This window comes from Cloeon dipterum, chromosome 2 (genome assembly GCF_949628265.1).
Source record: "Cloeon dipterum chromosome 2, ieCloDipt1.1, whole genome shotgun sequence".
Classification (NCBI taxonomy): domain Eukaryota; kingdom Metazoa; phylum Arthropoda; class Insecta; order Ephemeroptera; family Baetidae; genus Cloeon; species Cloeon dipterum.
The window spans coordinates 28,035,937-28,052,290 of NC_088787.1; the positions used below are offsets into that span (position 1 = coordinate 28,035,937).

Below are 16,354 nucleotides of genomic sequence, written 5' to 3' on the forward strand. Positions count from 1 at the left end.
AGATTTGCAGTAGATATTTCAAAAGAATGCAACCCTGAATTCAAGATTGTGTTACGTTGTCCTTTATTAGGTGAAAACCGTAAAGGCCTTGTTAATCACCAGAATTTGCAGCCTTTCAAAGGAGCATGACGGCGTTTGTTGCAGTTTCAGGCAAGAAAGGCCGTCGCAGCAGCCTATCAGGAGGGAGGTCGCCTAGCTGAAAATAAATAATGCACCGAGTCGCTTCCTCTTCAAATTATCTCCAGTAAACGCATGAGGAGTCTCTCGCCCAAGTTCACGCACGCCAACAGACAAAAGCAACGGATTTTCGGGCGTTCTCTACGATTTAAGCACAGTTCGCTCTTTTGTTGCCGAGAGAGTGTAATCCTCACTTGGCAGCAGGCAAATTCTTCCTTATGCAACCGATTCGGACTGAATGGAGAGCACACGTGTGATAAAATATTCACCCGGCCGTCGGCCATTAGAGGAAAGCCAGAGAGAAGGTTGGAATGCATTATGGAAGAGAGACCGTCCATTAATATTCTTGGGCTGTACCGGCGCAACCTCCCACAAAACGCGGCTTGTTAGGCCCAATTTGAATAAAATTAATATTATCATCGTTCCCCGTGCACTTTTCTCTTAATTGCCTCCATAAACATTGCATGAAGATGGTCTCCATGCAACCCTGGCGCTGGTGATTACTTCCAAGGAGTGAGTGGCTCTTGCTCTGTTTGCGAATGTGCTGCTCCGATTGGCTCGACGCATATTTATGATCGCATCAACAGTGGAAAATTATTGTTCTATTACACTATTGGCTTTACTCGTACTCATAAAATGACCGTTTCATGCGTTAAAAGGAGCATTTTGTGCTCCTTAGATAGCTCCTGTTACAATTCATATTCTTGCGCATCTCATCCTTTTATGTTAAATTTCAGTTCATTTTTTTTACAAAGTAAATTAAATACACCCAAATCATGCAAAAATTAAATTTTTCGATTCTAACTTGCATTATCTAAATAACATTAATGATAAACGGTAGTAAATCAGTTTGATCGAACATGGCTGTTAAATTCACGAGATCAAATTAATTGTTGATTTCAAGCAAAATGATGAAGTAGCAACGGCTATTTTAAACTTACAGGCAAGCAAAATAGTTTGCAATTATAAAGCTCAATGTAGTCTCAAAATGAGTATAACTCTCCAAAGTTTGATGTGAATTCTATAGAAGAGCTCTTTTAATTTATTTCTGCAGTCCACACAGCGTTGAGTGGAAATATAGCTCCTTAAAAGTGAGTCGACAGAAATCCTAATGATTGCAAACATAAAAGAGGATTGATGATTAAAAATGCTTCAAACGCAGCGATACATCTCTTTTGAAGCGCTAACTAGGCTGCCGCAGTCATCGGCTCGTAATTAAACCCCGACGTTCAGAATTACATCTCTCGAGTTTGCAAATAATCAGACTCCGCCTCCGCAGGCACCATGCTGGTAATGAAAAATCGAACTTCCGATACAGTGCGGAAAAAATTGCACTCGGCTGCTGCAACTTCTAATATACTAGATTCTGCACGTGGTAGATATGGCGGGCGTGGCTCGGTCGTGATCGGGAAATGTGGGCCGCGAGATAAATAAATCAGAGTGAGAGACGAACGAACCGAATGACAATAATAGAAAAAAAAACACTGTAATAGGACATACGCAACTTGTGCAGGCAGCAAATAAGTGAACCAGGAAACCAAGACAAAAGCGGATAGAGGAATTCCGTTGCTGCCTCAGTCTCCCACAATGCCATAGAAATCATCTGCTGGGAATGGAAAGAAAGAAGCGCCCTTTGATGATAAATCTCGCGGCTGCCATAAACAAAACAGCCAGGCGTTTATGTAACTGAAAGCGGCGGGCGTGCGACTTTTGTTGGAGCATTTCTTCGCCGATTTGGAGCTCTTTGTGCCGAATGGGTTATTGTTGCGGGTGAAAGTGAACTGGATGAGCTCAATCTTGTTTCCCAGTCCAAAGGTGAACTAGAGATTTCGGCAGGAAAGTTGCTAATGGCATTCTCCAAGGTAGCATGATTTCTTTGTTGCTGCATATCAAAGACTTCATTGTTGAGCAAAATAGCATGTCGGAATTTTTTCAAATTGAATTTAGTAACATTCAGAAGTGAAAAATATTATAATTTGTAAAAATGTAGTTTTTCATTAAAAAAATCCAAATTAAAAATTGTAATTTTTTTTATTTCCGTAAGATGCAACATTTTAATTCTATCACTCTATAACGATATGTGGTAAATTAAATAATGATTGTGATTTCCATATCCCCTGTCCCTACATTTTTTTTAATAAATCGCGCCGCGCGTACAACGAGTGAAAAACAGTGCGTGCAGAGTGCAGTGAGTGCAACCAGAAGGAGAAGACTCCCACACCTGAGCTGCGCGCGAAATAGGTCTACCACGGGGGGAAAGGTTGCGACCTCTCGCACGAAAGTCAGTCAGTCGCCCAATAACCTTTGTCCGCCGACCTTCTTGATGGTGTCAACAGAAGGCTTCGGCAAATGTTTCGTCCGTAGGAAGGACGGATTTAACAGAAGCTCGGTCACGAGTGAAGTAAGTTAAAAACTTATTCAAAACATATTTCTGGGCGGCTTATAAATTGAGCAACTCTCTGTGTGCTCAATTTTATTTTTATTTGGCGCGACTGACGGTAGACTTTGTGCGTTATTTCCCTCAGGTAGCCCTGGTGGGCTCCTTCGTTACCCCTGGTGCAGCCCCGTCTTTTGGTGGTCCGTTTCAGACGTTTAGGCTGGCACCTCCCCATCCTGAAGTGGTCGGCAAACAACACCTTGCCTGGACCCTTCGTGTGTAGCAGCTCCCTTCATCTTGCGCGACTACGGCACGGGAGACGTCCTCGGTTTGAGCGTCACCGTTCGTCGTCGTCGGCGCCGTCATCGACTCCTTCTTCACCCATCGTATAGATCGTCAAACGTTAAGTACAATATCAGACTCGTGTGCGCGCGTATTTTCCGTATCTTCCGATTCCGAATATTTTTTTTTATTGAAAGGCCTATTCCCCAATTATTGTAAACCCCAAATTGTTCTATATCACAATTATTATCAAATTACCATTATCTCGTTACATTATCAATATTCTATTTAATAATAATTATTCTACAATTTAATTGTTTAATGTTTAATTTATCCGTACACACCAGCAACACTTTAACTTCATTTTAAAGGTCGAATTTTCCACGAACTGAGAGTTGAGCTAATTTGAGTCCGGAGTTTGTTAGTTTATTAGATTTTGAGTAATGACGACTTTTGTGTCGTTATAAATGGCGCCCAACATTAAATTATTTATTGAAGTTGCTGTGTGATGATTTGGCGTGTTGAGAATTTAAGAATTTCGGCTAGTGAGGATTTCTAGCGTAATTGGATGCGAGGATAGGAATGCGTAACGTTTGAGCAATTTTATCTCTCATATCGAAAGAAAGTGCCAATCATCCCTCTGAATATTTATTGGTGAATTTTTAGAACTTTATCGTTACATTTTTAGAAATTTCTTGTTGAATTTTTGTCATTTGTGTTAGAGTTATTTAGATTTGTAAGATTTTTAAGATGGCACAAAGCATGGATTCCATTAAGCTGGAATGGGATCGCTTGCCCAGAGAGGATGTTGAGGCAGAATGCAAATTTCGTGGCATAGAGGGCGAAAGTTTGTCTATTCTGCGCGATAATTTAAAGAGCGCGATTGAGAATGAAGCGGCCGCAGCGGCTGCTCCTCTGAAGGTAGTAGGCAAAGAGGCAGTAGATGCAGAAGCTAAATCATTAGCTGAGTATTTAGTTTCGGTGAAACAAGCAGTCAAATTGTGTTGCGAATCGAAAAAATCAAGTGAGGCACGGAAGCTGAGATCGAGAATCGCGTATGCTTTCATGCGTATGCAGCGCATCGAGCTGTATGACGACAGGTTAGCCGACTCGATTACGAAGCTGAAGGTCCATTTGCAACAGAGTTTTGACTGGTTGCGAAGCGGAATATTAGATACTGAGGAGCCCAGCACGAGTAACGCAAAATCGCTTTTAGAGACATTAAATGATTCATTTGAGCAGCTAGATCAAATTGGTGCACCGAGCGATTTTGGGTTTGCAGCTGCAGCGCACGGGCCGCAAATGCAATACTTTGTTCCCGTGTCGCACGGTCAAATTCTAAATCAAGCGTCGTTAGAGAGTCGTCAAAATAGCGGCGTCTTATTGGTGCCAAATTGTAACTCGAAGCGGAGGATTTACACAAGGGATTGGAAAGTGTCATTTTCGGGCGAGCAGTCCAGTAAAAGGTCACTGGCTAGTTTCTTGCGGGAAGTCGGACTTAAGCGAAAAGAGAGCAATTTGACAGACTCCGAGTTTTGGGACACTGCCCATCATTTATTTGAGGGTAGGGCGAAGGCTTGGTTTCTCATGAACCACAAGAAGTGGCACTCGTGGGTGGAATTTGAGCCGCATCTGATTGCAAATTTCAAACCTCCAGATTATGATGACCGGTTATGGGATCAATTGCGTTCGCGCAGGCAAGCCCGCGACGAAAGGCTTAATTTGTTTTGTTCGGAAATGGAGACATTGTTTTCCCTGCTTAGCAATCCTCCATCCGACCGGGAAAAATTGGAATTCGTAAGAAAGCGATTGGCCCCATATTGGTTGCAAAATCTGCCCTGGGGGGACATTCACAGTTTAGATGATTTGCAAGGAAGAGGTTTAAATTTGGAATCAGTGAAGCACTTGATTGACAAGTATAGAGATCCGCAGGCGCAGGAAGATCCTGTTGAGCCAGAATTTGCGTATAGAGTTAGTGAGAAAGCGGACAAGAAAGATGAGAAAGGGAAAGTTAGTGTGGCAGAATTGTGTTGTGTTGGTCACACGCCTGGTGAGATTTGCTGTGCTGCACTTTCGTACCGAAATGCAGGCGCGGGCGCTCGTTCAGGTGTTCGGCCGGCGCACGACAATTCGCAGCGTGCAAATGCGCATTTTTCTGCTCGCGCGCGGCAGCAGAATGTGGGCAGTAGTGTTTCTAATGGGCAAACTTTGATTCACGCGCCACAGGGAAATGCATCGCAGCAGTCAAATCTCGCTGTTGCGGCCAAGGTGTGTTGGAACTGTTTCCAGCAGGGACACAGTTTCAGAAATTGCGCACAGCCGCGCAGGGGAGCTTTCTGCTGGGGATGTGGGAAAGACGGGATCGTGCGTAAAAATTGTATTTCTTGCACGAATTCAAAAAACCCGTCGGGGGTCGCTCGTCCGGTAGCGCAAAGCGACAGCAAACCCCAAAATGTGAGTCAAGTGCAAGGCGCTCAAACAAATCTTGGCAAAGGCACATCTGGAAACTAAGAACTGATTATGTTCGCGAAAAATTAGGCGGAATTTTACTGAAATGTAAAGGGGAGACGCTGAGCGAGAGTAGCGATGAACTGGAGGTGGACAAATTTGATAATAGATTATTTTTGCGTGTGAAAATATTGGATAATCCAGTTGTCGGTTTACTTGATTGCGGCGCTTCTGTTTGCATTTTAGGCAGGTTAGGCAAAGAGCTCATTGATAGATTAGGCATTAAAATTCAAAATTGTTGTGTCTCTCAAGTAGAGTTAGCTGATAAATCTTGCCAGCCTGTGTTAGGTCAAATAGATTTGCCGATTACGCTGTCAGACCAGAATTTCATAATTAAGTCATTAGTTGTGCCATCAATTGAAACTAGTCTAATTTTGGGTCTGAATTTTTGGTTTGAGACTAAATTTGTGCCAGACGTGAGCTCAGGTCAATATATTTTGGGTGGCAATTCAACCTCCTGCGATAGGGACAATGTGATGCCAAAAATTAGTTTAATTTCAGACTCTTTGCAGAACGATTTTGAAAATTTTATTGCTCGCATAAAGGCTGATTTTCCTAAAAATTTTGGTCGATGCAATTTCACACAACATCACATTGAGACAGGTGCAGCATCTCCTGTCAAGAGTAAACAATTTTATTTGCCCCCAAAATCATTAGAAATTTTGCACAAAGAGGTTGATAAGATGCTTGAGTTAGGCGTGATTGAGCCATGTGTCAGTCCATGGTCATCACCGGTTTTCCTTGTTATGGATCCGGACAAGAAGAAAGAACCAAGATTTGTTATTGATATGAGAGAAGTTAATAAAGTAACGGAAACGGATGCGTATGGAGTGCCATTAATTGCGAATATTATTGATAATCTCGCTAATTTTAAGTACTTGTCCACTATCGATTTAAAGAAAAGCTATTGGCAAATTGGGTTAAATGAGGAGAGCAAAGCCAAAACTGCATTTTTCGTGCCAGGCAGAGGACAGCTGCAATTTACTGTAATTCCGTTTGGTGCGAAGAATAGCGGCCCAGGATTTGTTCGCGTCATTGATCGAATTGTTCATAGTTCTTGGATTGCGAAATATGTACACACGTATATTGACGATTGTTTCATCGCAACGCCAAGCTACGAGTTACATAAAGATGTCATTCAAGAATTTTTGCGACTGTTAAAGAATGCGGGAATGACTCCAAATTGGGAGAAAAGCAAATTTCTGAGGGAATCCATAAAAATTCTCGGCTATATCCTAGACCAAAATGGATTGCGGACCGATCCGGAGAAAGTCGCATCAATTTTGAATTTGGCACGTCCGAAAAATGAAAAGGGTGTAAGACAATTTGTTGGCGTAATGTCTTACTACCGCCGCCTGTTTCCCAAGTTGAGTGAGATTATTGAGCCAATAGTGCGACTCACTCGTAAGAAAATTCCGTTCATGGGGGGAGAAGAGCAAGAAAACGCATGGATAAAGAGTAAAAATATACTCGCATCTGATCTTGTGGTTCGTTTGCCAGATTTCAATAAGCCGTTTATTCTTTCAACTGATGCTTCAGATTACGGTATTTCAGGCGTATTGTCTCAAATTTTTGATGATGGCGAGAGACCAATTTATTATGTTAGCCGCTTGCTAACTGATGCCGAGAAAAATTACCCCACAATGCAGAAAGAGGCTTTAGCGGTAATTTGGTCAATTGAGAAGCTTGAAGGTTACTTGTCTTATAATAAGTTTTTGATTGTGACGGATAATAAGCCTCTGAAATTTATTCAGGACCTTAAAAAGCCTAAAGGTCGCCTAGCCAATTGGAAGTTCAAATTGCAACAGTTTGATTTTGAAATTATGCATAAGCCAGGAAAATTGAACGTCGTTCCAGATTTACTTTCACGTTCTTTTGCTGATAACGTTAAAGTGGCGCAGTTAAATATTAGAAGTCCAATAAATGACCGGTGGTATGTGAATCTCATGAATGCAGTGCAGCAGAATCCAAGTAAATTCCCTTTGTTTAAAGTCGTGCAAGACAGACTGTACAAAATAGTTAAATCGTGGAATCCGATAGAGGATGCGTGTTACAAATTAGTCGTGCCAAAATCTACACGCAACGAAATAATGCAGAAAATGCACAATCCACCCGAGGCAGGTCATTTTGGTTTTTTCAAGACGTTCAATAGAATTAGCGAGCAGTATTATTGGCCGAAAATGAAAGCTGACATTTCCAAATTTGTAGCAAATTGTCACCAATGTCTGGCGCAAAAGCCTTGTCAGTCTGCAAGTGCAGGATTAATGAATTCACGCGTGGTGGATCGCCCCTGGCAAGTTGTTTGCACAGACTTGGTTGGTCCATTTCCAAGAAGCCTTAAAGGTTTTACTTATGTTTTGTCTTTAGTAGATTTTTTCACTAAATTTGTCATGCTGTTCCCTTTGAAAGACGCCACAGCGAAATCAGTATGTAACGCTATTGAGTCAGCTATTCAGCAATATGGTGCACCAGAATTATTAGTACAAGATAATGCTAAAATATATCACAGCTCAACATTTAAAGATATGGCTAGAAAATACAATGCTAGGTTACAGTACACTCCTCGTTATCATCCCGCGGCAAATCCGTCGGAGCGTACGAATAGAGTGTTTGAGACGATTTTACGTTGTTACATAAGCGATAACCAGAAGGAATGGTGCCGCAACTTGCCTCAAATTGCGTTTGCTATTAATTCTGCAGTTCATGAAACAACGCGATATTCGCCTTATTTCCTTTTTATGGCGCGACAGCCAACCTTTGATGGCTCAGTAGCAATTAAAGAGTGTGATTTTTCAGCGCCTAATTTAATTGAAAATTACGCAGCTAGATTTCCCAAGTTAAAGAAAATTCATGAATTGGTTAAGGTTAAAATGTTTGAAGCTAGCCAGAAAAATAAACGCCATTACGATTTGCGTCGTCGTCCTTCTGATTTCAAAATAGGAGATTTAGTAATGAAAAAGAATTACGCCCTATCAAAGAAAGGTGCTGGAATTACTGCCAAACTTTTGCCATATTTTGTTGGTCCGTATTTGCTTCAAAGACAAGTGGCAGATAATATTTTCAAGTTAGTTGATCCATCTAATCATTCTGTTAGTTTCGGGGAATTTCATGTGAAGGACTTAAAACACGCAGGCCAAAGACAATAATTTTTCCTTCTGAAAAATTATTCTTTCGGGGAGGGGAGTATAACGATATGTGGTAAATTAAATAATGATTGTGATTTCCATATCCCCTGTCCCTACATTTTTTTTAATAAATCGCGCCGCGCGTACAACGAGTGAAAAACAGTGCGTGCAGAGTGCAGTGAGTGCAACCAGAAGGAGAAGACTCCCACACCTGAGCTGCGCGCGAAATAGGTCTACCACGGGGGGAAAGGTTGCGACCTCTCGCACGAAAGTCAGTCAGTCGCCCAATAACCTTTGTCCGCCGACCTTCTTGATGGTGTCAACAGAAGGCTTCGGCAAATGTTTCGTCCGTAGGAAGGACGGATTTAACAGAAGCTCGGTCACGAGTGAAGTAAGTTAAAAACTTATTCAAAACATATTTCTGGGCGGCTTATAAATTGAGCAACTCTCTGTGTGCTCAATTTTATTTTTATTTGGCGCGACTGACGGTAGACTTTGTGCGTTATTTCCCTCAGGTAGCCCTGGTGGGCTCCTTCGTTACCCCTGGTGCAGCCCCGTCTTTTGGTGGTCCGTTTCAGACGTTTAGGCTGGCACCTCCCCATCCTGAAGTGGTCGGCAAACAACACCTTGCCTGGACCCTTCGTGTGTAGCAGCTCCCTTCATCTTGCGCGACTACGGCACGGGAGACGTCCTCGGTTTGAGCGTCACCGTTCGTCGTCGTCGGCGCCGTCATCGACTCCTTCTTCACCCATCGTATAGATCGTCAAACGTTAAGTACAATATCAGACTCGTGTGCGCGCGTATTTTCCGTATCTTCCGATTCCGAATATTTTTTTTTATTGAAAGGCCTATTCCCCAATTATTGTAAACCCCAAATTGTTCTATATCACAATTATTATCAAATTACCATTATCTCGTTACATTATCAATATTCTATTTAATAATAATTATTCTACAATTTAATTGTTTAATGTTTAATTTATCCGTACACACCAGCAACACTTTAACTTCATTTTAAAGGTCGAATTTTCCACGAACTGAGAGTTGAGCTAATTTGAGTCCGGAGTTTGTTAGTTTATTAGATTTTGAGTAATGACGACTTTTGTGTCGTTATAACTCTAAACGTTTTTTCAACAATTTTTAATAAGGAAAGAGCTTAAAAAGAAAGAGTGGCCTAGAGAAAAGAAGGCAGAAGACCTTTGCCTTATGCCTGTGGTTGGAACTGGAAAAAAATACAAAACGCGGAAACACGCCGACTCGATCTCGGCCTGGAATTCAATCTGATTTGCATGGCGAGAAGAGGCATTCATTCGTTCTGCCCTTTGGCAAGGGTGAATGTGGGTGAAAGAATCCCGATCGATTAGTAGAATAGAGTGCGTGCCTTGTTTGTTTTTATTGTAAACACGAGCGAATACAGCACGTGCTTGTTTTGCTTACCCATCTGCAAAATGTTGCAATGGCGGGGAGCGATATACAAAACCTTATTTTTTCCATGAGTGAACGCAGGCTAGCAGATAGGAGATAAAAAGGAAATAAACTTTGAAAAGTTTTAAAAATTAATAAATAAATCAATGGCTATGTGTATTAATTGGTATTTATTTGAACGAAATTAACCATTTAAGAGTTTCCAAACAAACATATTCAGGCAGCATAAAACAGAATTATGGTCTTTTGAATTAATAGTGAAGCTTTAAACTGACATTCGATTCCAGGGTCAATCATCTCATTTGGAGCGTAAAAATTTACAACAAGGGCCTCTAGGTAATTCCATCGGATCGCAACAATTGTCATTTCCAGTCACGGTGAGGATGCAGCCGAGAGCCGGCCGAATGGCAATGACCCCTTCCTATTACATTCTTGTTCTCGCAGGAAATAATAATGCTCTTGCGTTCCTCCTTCTCGCCCACCTTTCCGTTCCTTACTGAGGCACACACAAACCGGCACGCATGAGGTTAAAAGATCACAAACTCTCGGTCGAGTTCTTTGATCTCCACTTGATGCAGCAGCGAGCGAATTATTTAATTGCAAGAAGTGCTGGACCGCACGTAAAGTGCAAACTCGCGAGTTATTAGATTAGGCAAAGAGGCGCTGCGTCGATGCTAATTTGCAGCCGCCCCGCGTAAGCAGATTTGACGCGAAACTCTCACAGCCTGCGCGTTTTGCCAGCCCGACCCCGTAGGGAAATGAGAATTTCATCTCCGTCGGCGAAAACAGCCAGACGAACAAATCAAGCCCTGTCCGCAGCATAAAGCTCCGAATTTTTCGCGAGCCTTGCATTTTCCATTCTCGGTGTAAGCTGAGGGTCGTGCAAGTGACTGGAGCCTTATTAATAATTTCGCATATAAAAAGCAAGTAAAAATAAAAGTCTGCATAGACAAAGAAAATTTTGTTGTTAAATTATGAATTTTTCATTTGAGAGTAGATTGTTAGCAATAGTATTTTGTTACGTTGAATTCAGTTATCATAAAAGTTATTCCTACGTTCAGGTGCCAGTGAGTATGCCACTTAATTTAATATGAATATTGAATAAAAGGCATTGTCCACATTTGTTTTGAAACAATATGGGTCGGCTGTGATTTTGTATAAAATTTAATGTATTAAAATAACGTTAAAATAAATAAAACATCACGTAGGCAAACTATAAACTAACTATAAATTATTTAGTTAAATGTTTGTATACTATGAACTCTCTCAAGATAAGTTATTATTTCCCTCGTGTCGATAAAAAACGCTTTCAATGTTGGATTTTATTTAAAAACCATACACACGCGCGTGCATGGTTCTCTGGTAACATTTTTAAGTTCCTCATTCGTCGTGTTGAACCCCTAAAATGACCGATAATTGGGTGGCACATATTTGCTGTGCGCAAAAAAAGGCAAAGCAGCGGGTCGACATTTAATTTTTCGCCGTTTATTTGCATCCAGAGCCACGCGACCGACATTGGCCCACTCGACTTTTCCTTTCAAAGAGGCATTGTGCTGTTGGGGGAAAAGCAGTCTTTGAAGTGCTGCTGCTTTCCCGTTTGTTTGTTTATTTGTTTGAAGTTTATGCATATATATTCTATGCGTGCTGCTTGGTATGCAAGTGCATGCGAGTAGACGAAGGAGGGCGAGTTTTTAATGAGTAATTGGGCACCTTTCGACGCATCAAGGCCAACGATTTTCAAGTGGGTTTTATTTTCAAATTAATGGAAATTTAAAATAACAGTAAATTGCTAGCAGGCTGCTAAGAAACTCATTAATCACCAGTTCAAAAAGCACCTCTGCGGCTGCTGCTCTTTGTTTTTTGTACAGGCAATTCAAGCTCTGATAAAAATGGAACATCAAAAGCAGCACCAGCCCTAGATTGATTGCTGCTGCAGCAGCAACAATGCTCTCTGGCGAGCCAAATTCGTGTATGAACAAGCATGGTACACTCGAAAAAGCCTCTCTCATGTTTCATTTCCATCAACTCAATTCGATAAAGTGCACATTTGGGCGCTTCTTCTACAAACAAAAGCGCTGAATTATGCAGCATGACATTGGGAATTCGGACCAAATGAATGTGTTAACCATGAATTGTCTCGCGTGAAAGTGTTTGAGAGACTCGTTTTGTGACCAAAAATAAGAGAAACGTTTGCGTTATTTACTTTGCGGTCCACATTGCAGCGCTCACGTGTTTGTAAATGTATTCCGTTTCAAGATGATTCACGCCAAATGCTAATCGCAGGCTGCGTCTTTGGAAAGAAATATATATCGAGAGCGCTGAGAATCGTGATTAATGGTCGCAAAATGATAATGCACAATGCACAGTAATCCTTATTTGGTAGAACCGTTTCTTGAAAGTCAAGGTTTACAGAATTTTAACGTCAAGATCAGCTATACGCAGTTTCCGACATTGTTTCGCTAGAAAATTCTTGTTGGTTTACCTATTCCCCATAGCCAACGATTCTGAACGGCATAAAGCACCTGAAAAATATTATTCATTGTAATGCAGTTTGACTTAAATTCCCGTAATATGGCGCTTGAGTTGAAGAAAACGCTCGCAATTGATCCAAAATCTGCATTTCTGCCTCCGCAAATCCGCCACACATCAACACGAGATTAGACCGAAAGCCGCACACAAAGTATAATCCGTGCGCGGCTGTTCCATATTCCATCAGCGGCAGAGGTTTAACGATTTTCCTCGAATTTCGGGGCACTTTCATTAATCAGGCGAGCAGGTCTGAGTTGCCCTCATCCGAATCTGTGGGAAACTCCTTGACATTTTGATCTGGCGGCGGTAAGACACCACACACGCACCTCCGAGAGAGATGAGCACGCACCCAAACTGATGATTATATTTTGTGATAAATTATTTAAGGGCCTGAATTGTGCCGAGAGGATTATATTTTCCTCTTCCTTCTTTCTTCGCATTGTTCCCAGATGCTATCTCGGCGCTCGGCATCTGCTCAGGTAGAAAATTTCGGTACCTGAGCGGCGTTGTAGCTTTACCCTGCGGCGCGGCATGTGTGTTGCTTTGAGCCGGAAAGATTCGAATCTGTTGGCGGTGTAAATTTCAATTTCGCTCTCTTTGCACGTGTGCATTCGTAGTTCCGACGGGCGCGGATTTGCATTTTGATTGTCACGCCTGCTAAAACGTGTTTCGCGCGCCTCGGAAATAATAATTATTGTCAAAGTTGTGATGCGAGCAGCTGCCGAGAACAATTGTCAACTCGTTGAATAGTTAATTAGCTTGGCCTCTACCCATTTTGAGGGGGAAATTTCATTTAAACTTTGGCACAGGGATGAAATCCCATCTGTGAATTCAAACTCTATCGATTTTATCCGCACGAGGCTGACAGAAATTTATTGAGAAATCAGTAGCGAGATAATATCAATGCATTTTTCATGATATTTGAACCATTTTTTTAAAAACCCAATTGTGTTAAGTTCAATCAATGAAACAATAATTGACAAGTGAACGTAATTGAAAGAGCCAATTATACTGTCCATACTGTCGTCATAAATTAGATTTTGCTAATACGTTACAGCATTTATATGCGCAGAATAACATTCATAGCGATCACGCAATATCAGCTTTGTCGTATAACACATTTAGTTTTGGTATTGGTAACCGGATAAAAAGTACGCAATTTGCATTTGAGTGTATAGAAAAAATCGGTGACAAAAGCTCATTTTGAGCTAATGGAGCGCGTGCAGCGAAGCCCCGTAAAAACTAACGACGGCTATTTGTGAATGCCCTCTTGGTGTTTTCCAGTTAAGCCCGATGCAGAAATAGCCATTTGGGTAGTAAAATTTAGTGTTGCGGAAAAAGTGCTGAAGTGAAAAATTTCGCAAAATATGTAAAGCACCCGAAATTCAACATTGGCAACATTTTTGCTAGGCTTTTCCAAACATCTAAATAGAAATTCCTCCCTTTCATAAGGATGCAAAAAATTCATAAATGTAAAAAATAGCGGAAAAGCTTGACTTAAACACAAAACGCTCTCCGACAAATTGTTCGGACTTAAACCAATTGGCAAATTTGTACCATTTCTCTTCACAATAATATAGATTAGGACAAGTAGAATCGAATGACATATCTTAAAAATGCATCATGCATCGAAAAAATGTTCAAAAAAGCAAAATAAAATATGTACCTTTTTGAAATTGGCGCCGCAGCGAGTGTTAAAAGAGGTGTTAACGTTCTCGCAACATGGCCGCCGAACGACTGCGCGCTCCCCGTGGTTACACGGTAGCACATTCACGTCAACAACAGCGTTTTAACAGTTCTAAGAGTTTTCTTCTAGTTCAAAAAGACATTCTGTGCACCGATATTCTCATTAAAAATATAAAAACACGTAAATTGGGTCGCATCAGACACCTAAAAGCCAAATAATCGGTACCACATGTTTCACTATAAGTCGTTTCGTGAGTATGAAAAAGTGGAAAAAGTAAACAACGTCAATACCGTAAAGATTTTTCGACGCAGAAAGAATTTGGACATCAAGAAACTCAACAAACAACGTGTGAAGAACATTTTGAGGTCAAGCGGTGCCTTTCTAGCTGAAATAAATGTCAGACTCGAATCTGGAGCGTGTTTTCTTGCTGGCAGGTGTGTGACGCCAAAACAAGTTTTGGAGAAAATCGTTTATTGTCCGAGTAATTTCAGAATCAGCAATGCGTGGACAGCCTGGTGTGAAGCTGCACGTGTCCAAGAGCAGCCCAGAAATGGTAAATGACGCTGGACGAGCTCTTTGTTCGACCAGCGACAAGTGTTCTGCCAGAAGAGAATTGAGTCCATGGGCGGTTGTTGCACCAGGATTTGCATGGAATGGTGCGTGCCTGTCAGGTGAGTCAGGGGTGACAGTGGTTGTAACCATTTATTTGATTTATTTTCAATTTTAGGCCATTTTTGATCTGGCTGACTGTTGTTCGACTAGCCACAAGAGTTGCGTCTGGACCAAATTTAGTCAATGAGCAGTTGAGGCAACAGGATTGGCATAGACTGATGCCTGCCTGTCAGGTGAGTCAGGGTTGACAGTGGTTGTAACCATTTATTTGATTTATTTTCAATTTTAGGCCATTTTTGATGCAGCTGACTGTTGTTCGACTAGCCAAAAGAGTTGCGTCTGGACCAAATTTAGTCAATGAGCAGTTGAGGCAACAGGATTGGCATAGACTGATGCCTGCCTGTCAGGTGAGTCAGGGTTGACAGTGGTTGTAACCATTTATTTGATTTATTTTCAATTTTAGGCCATTTTTGATGCAGCTGACTGACTGTTCGACTAGCCAAAAGAGTTGCGTCTGGACCAAATTTAGTCAATGAGCAGTTGAGGCAACAGGATTGGCATAGACTGATGCCTGCCTGTCAGGTGAGTCAGGGTTGACAGTGGTTGTAACCATTTATTTGATTTATTTTCAATTTTAGGCCATTTTTGATCTGGCTGACTGTTGTTCGACTAGCCACAAGAGTTGCGTCTGGACCAAATTTAGTCAATGAGCAGTTGAGGCAACAGGATTGGCATAGACTGATGCCTGCCTGTCAGGTGAGTCAGGGTTGACAGTGGTTGTAACCATTTATTTGATTTATTTTCAATTTTAGGCCATTTTTGATCTGGCTGACTGTTGTTCGACTAGCCACAAGAGTTGCGTCTGGACCAAATTTAGTCAATGAGCAGTTGAGGCAACAGGATTGGCATAGACTGATGCCTGCCTGTCAGGTGAGTCAGGGTTGACAGTGGTTGTAACCATTTATTTGATTTATTTTCAATTTTAGGCCATTTTTGATCTGACTGACTGTTGTTCGACTAGCCAAAAGAGTTGCGTCTGGACCAAATTTAGTCAATGAGCAGTTGAGGCAACAGGATTGGCATAGACTGATGCCTGCCTGTCAGGTGAGTCAGGGTTGACAGTGGTTGTAACCATTTATTTGATTTATTTTCAATTTTAGGCCATTTTTGATCTGACTGACTGTTGTTCGACTAGCCAAAAGAGTTGCGTCTGGACCAAATTTAGTCAATGAGCAGTTGAGGCAACAGGATTGGCATAAACTGATGCCTGCCTGTCAGGTGAGTCAGGGTTGACAGTGGTTGTAACCATTTATTTGATTTATTTTCAATTTTAGGCCATTTTTGATGCAGCTGACTGTTGTTCGACTAGCCAAAAGAGTTGCGTCTGGACCAAATTTAGTCAATGAGCAGTTGAGGCAACAGGATTGGCATAAACTGATGCCTGCCTGTCAGGTGAGTCAGGGTTGACAGTGGTTGTAACCATTTATTTGATTTATTTTCAATTTTAGGCCATTTTTGATGCAGCTGACTGACTGTTCGACTAGCCAAAAGAGTTGCGTCTGGACCAAATTTAGTCAATGAGCAGTTGAGGCAACAGGATTGGCATAGACTGATGCCTGTCTGTCAGGTGAG

The 16,354-nt window shown here is 41.5% G+C and overlaps 2 protein-coding genes and 1 long non-coding RNA gene across 4 annotated transcripts in view; 2 read left to right on the forward strand and 1 right to left on the reverse strand.

The window, feature by feature from the left end:
- Kul (Kuzbanian-like) overlaps nucleotides 1-16,354 on the reverse strand; it is a 65,485-nt gene that overhangs the window by 41,292 nt on the left and 7,839 nt on the right. The gene's annotated exons all lie outside the window — the stretch shown is intronic.
- On the forward strand, nucleotides 3,599-9,119 carry LOC135935771 (uncharacterized). The gene is made up of 2 exons (XM_065478326.1): nucleotides 3,599-4,846; nucleotides 8,985-9,119. Exons 1-2 carry the CDS (start codon nucleotides 3,599-3,601, stop codon nucleotides 9,117-9,119), a joined length of 1,383 nt encoding a protein of 460 aa, XP_065334398.1.
- LOC135936662 (uncharacterized) lies at nucleotides 13,961-15,030 on the forward strand. The gene is made up of 3 exons (XR_010574351.1): nucleotides 13,961-14,544; nucleotides 14,602-14,781; nucleotides 14,838-15,030. It is a non-coding gene; the product is annotated as an uncharacterized LOC135936662 (long non-coding RNA).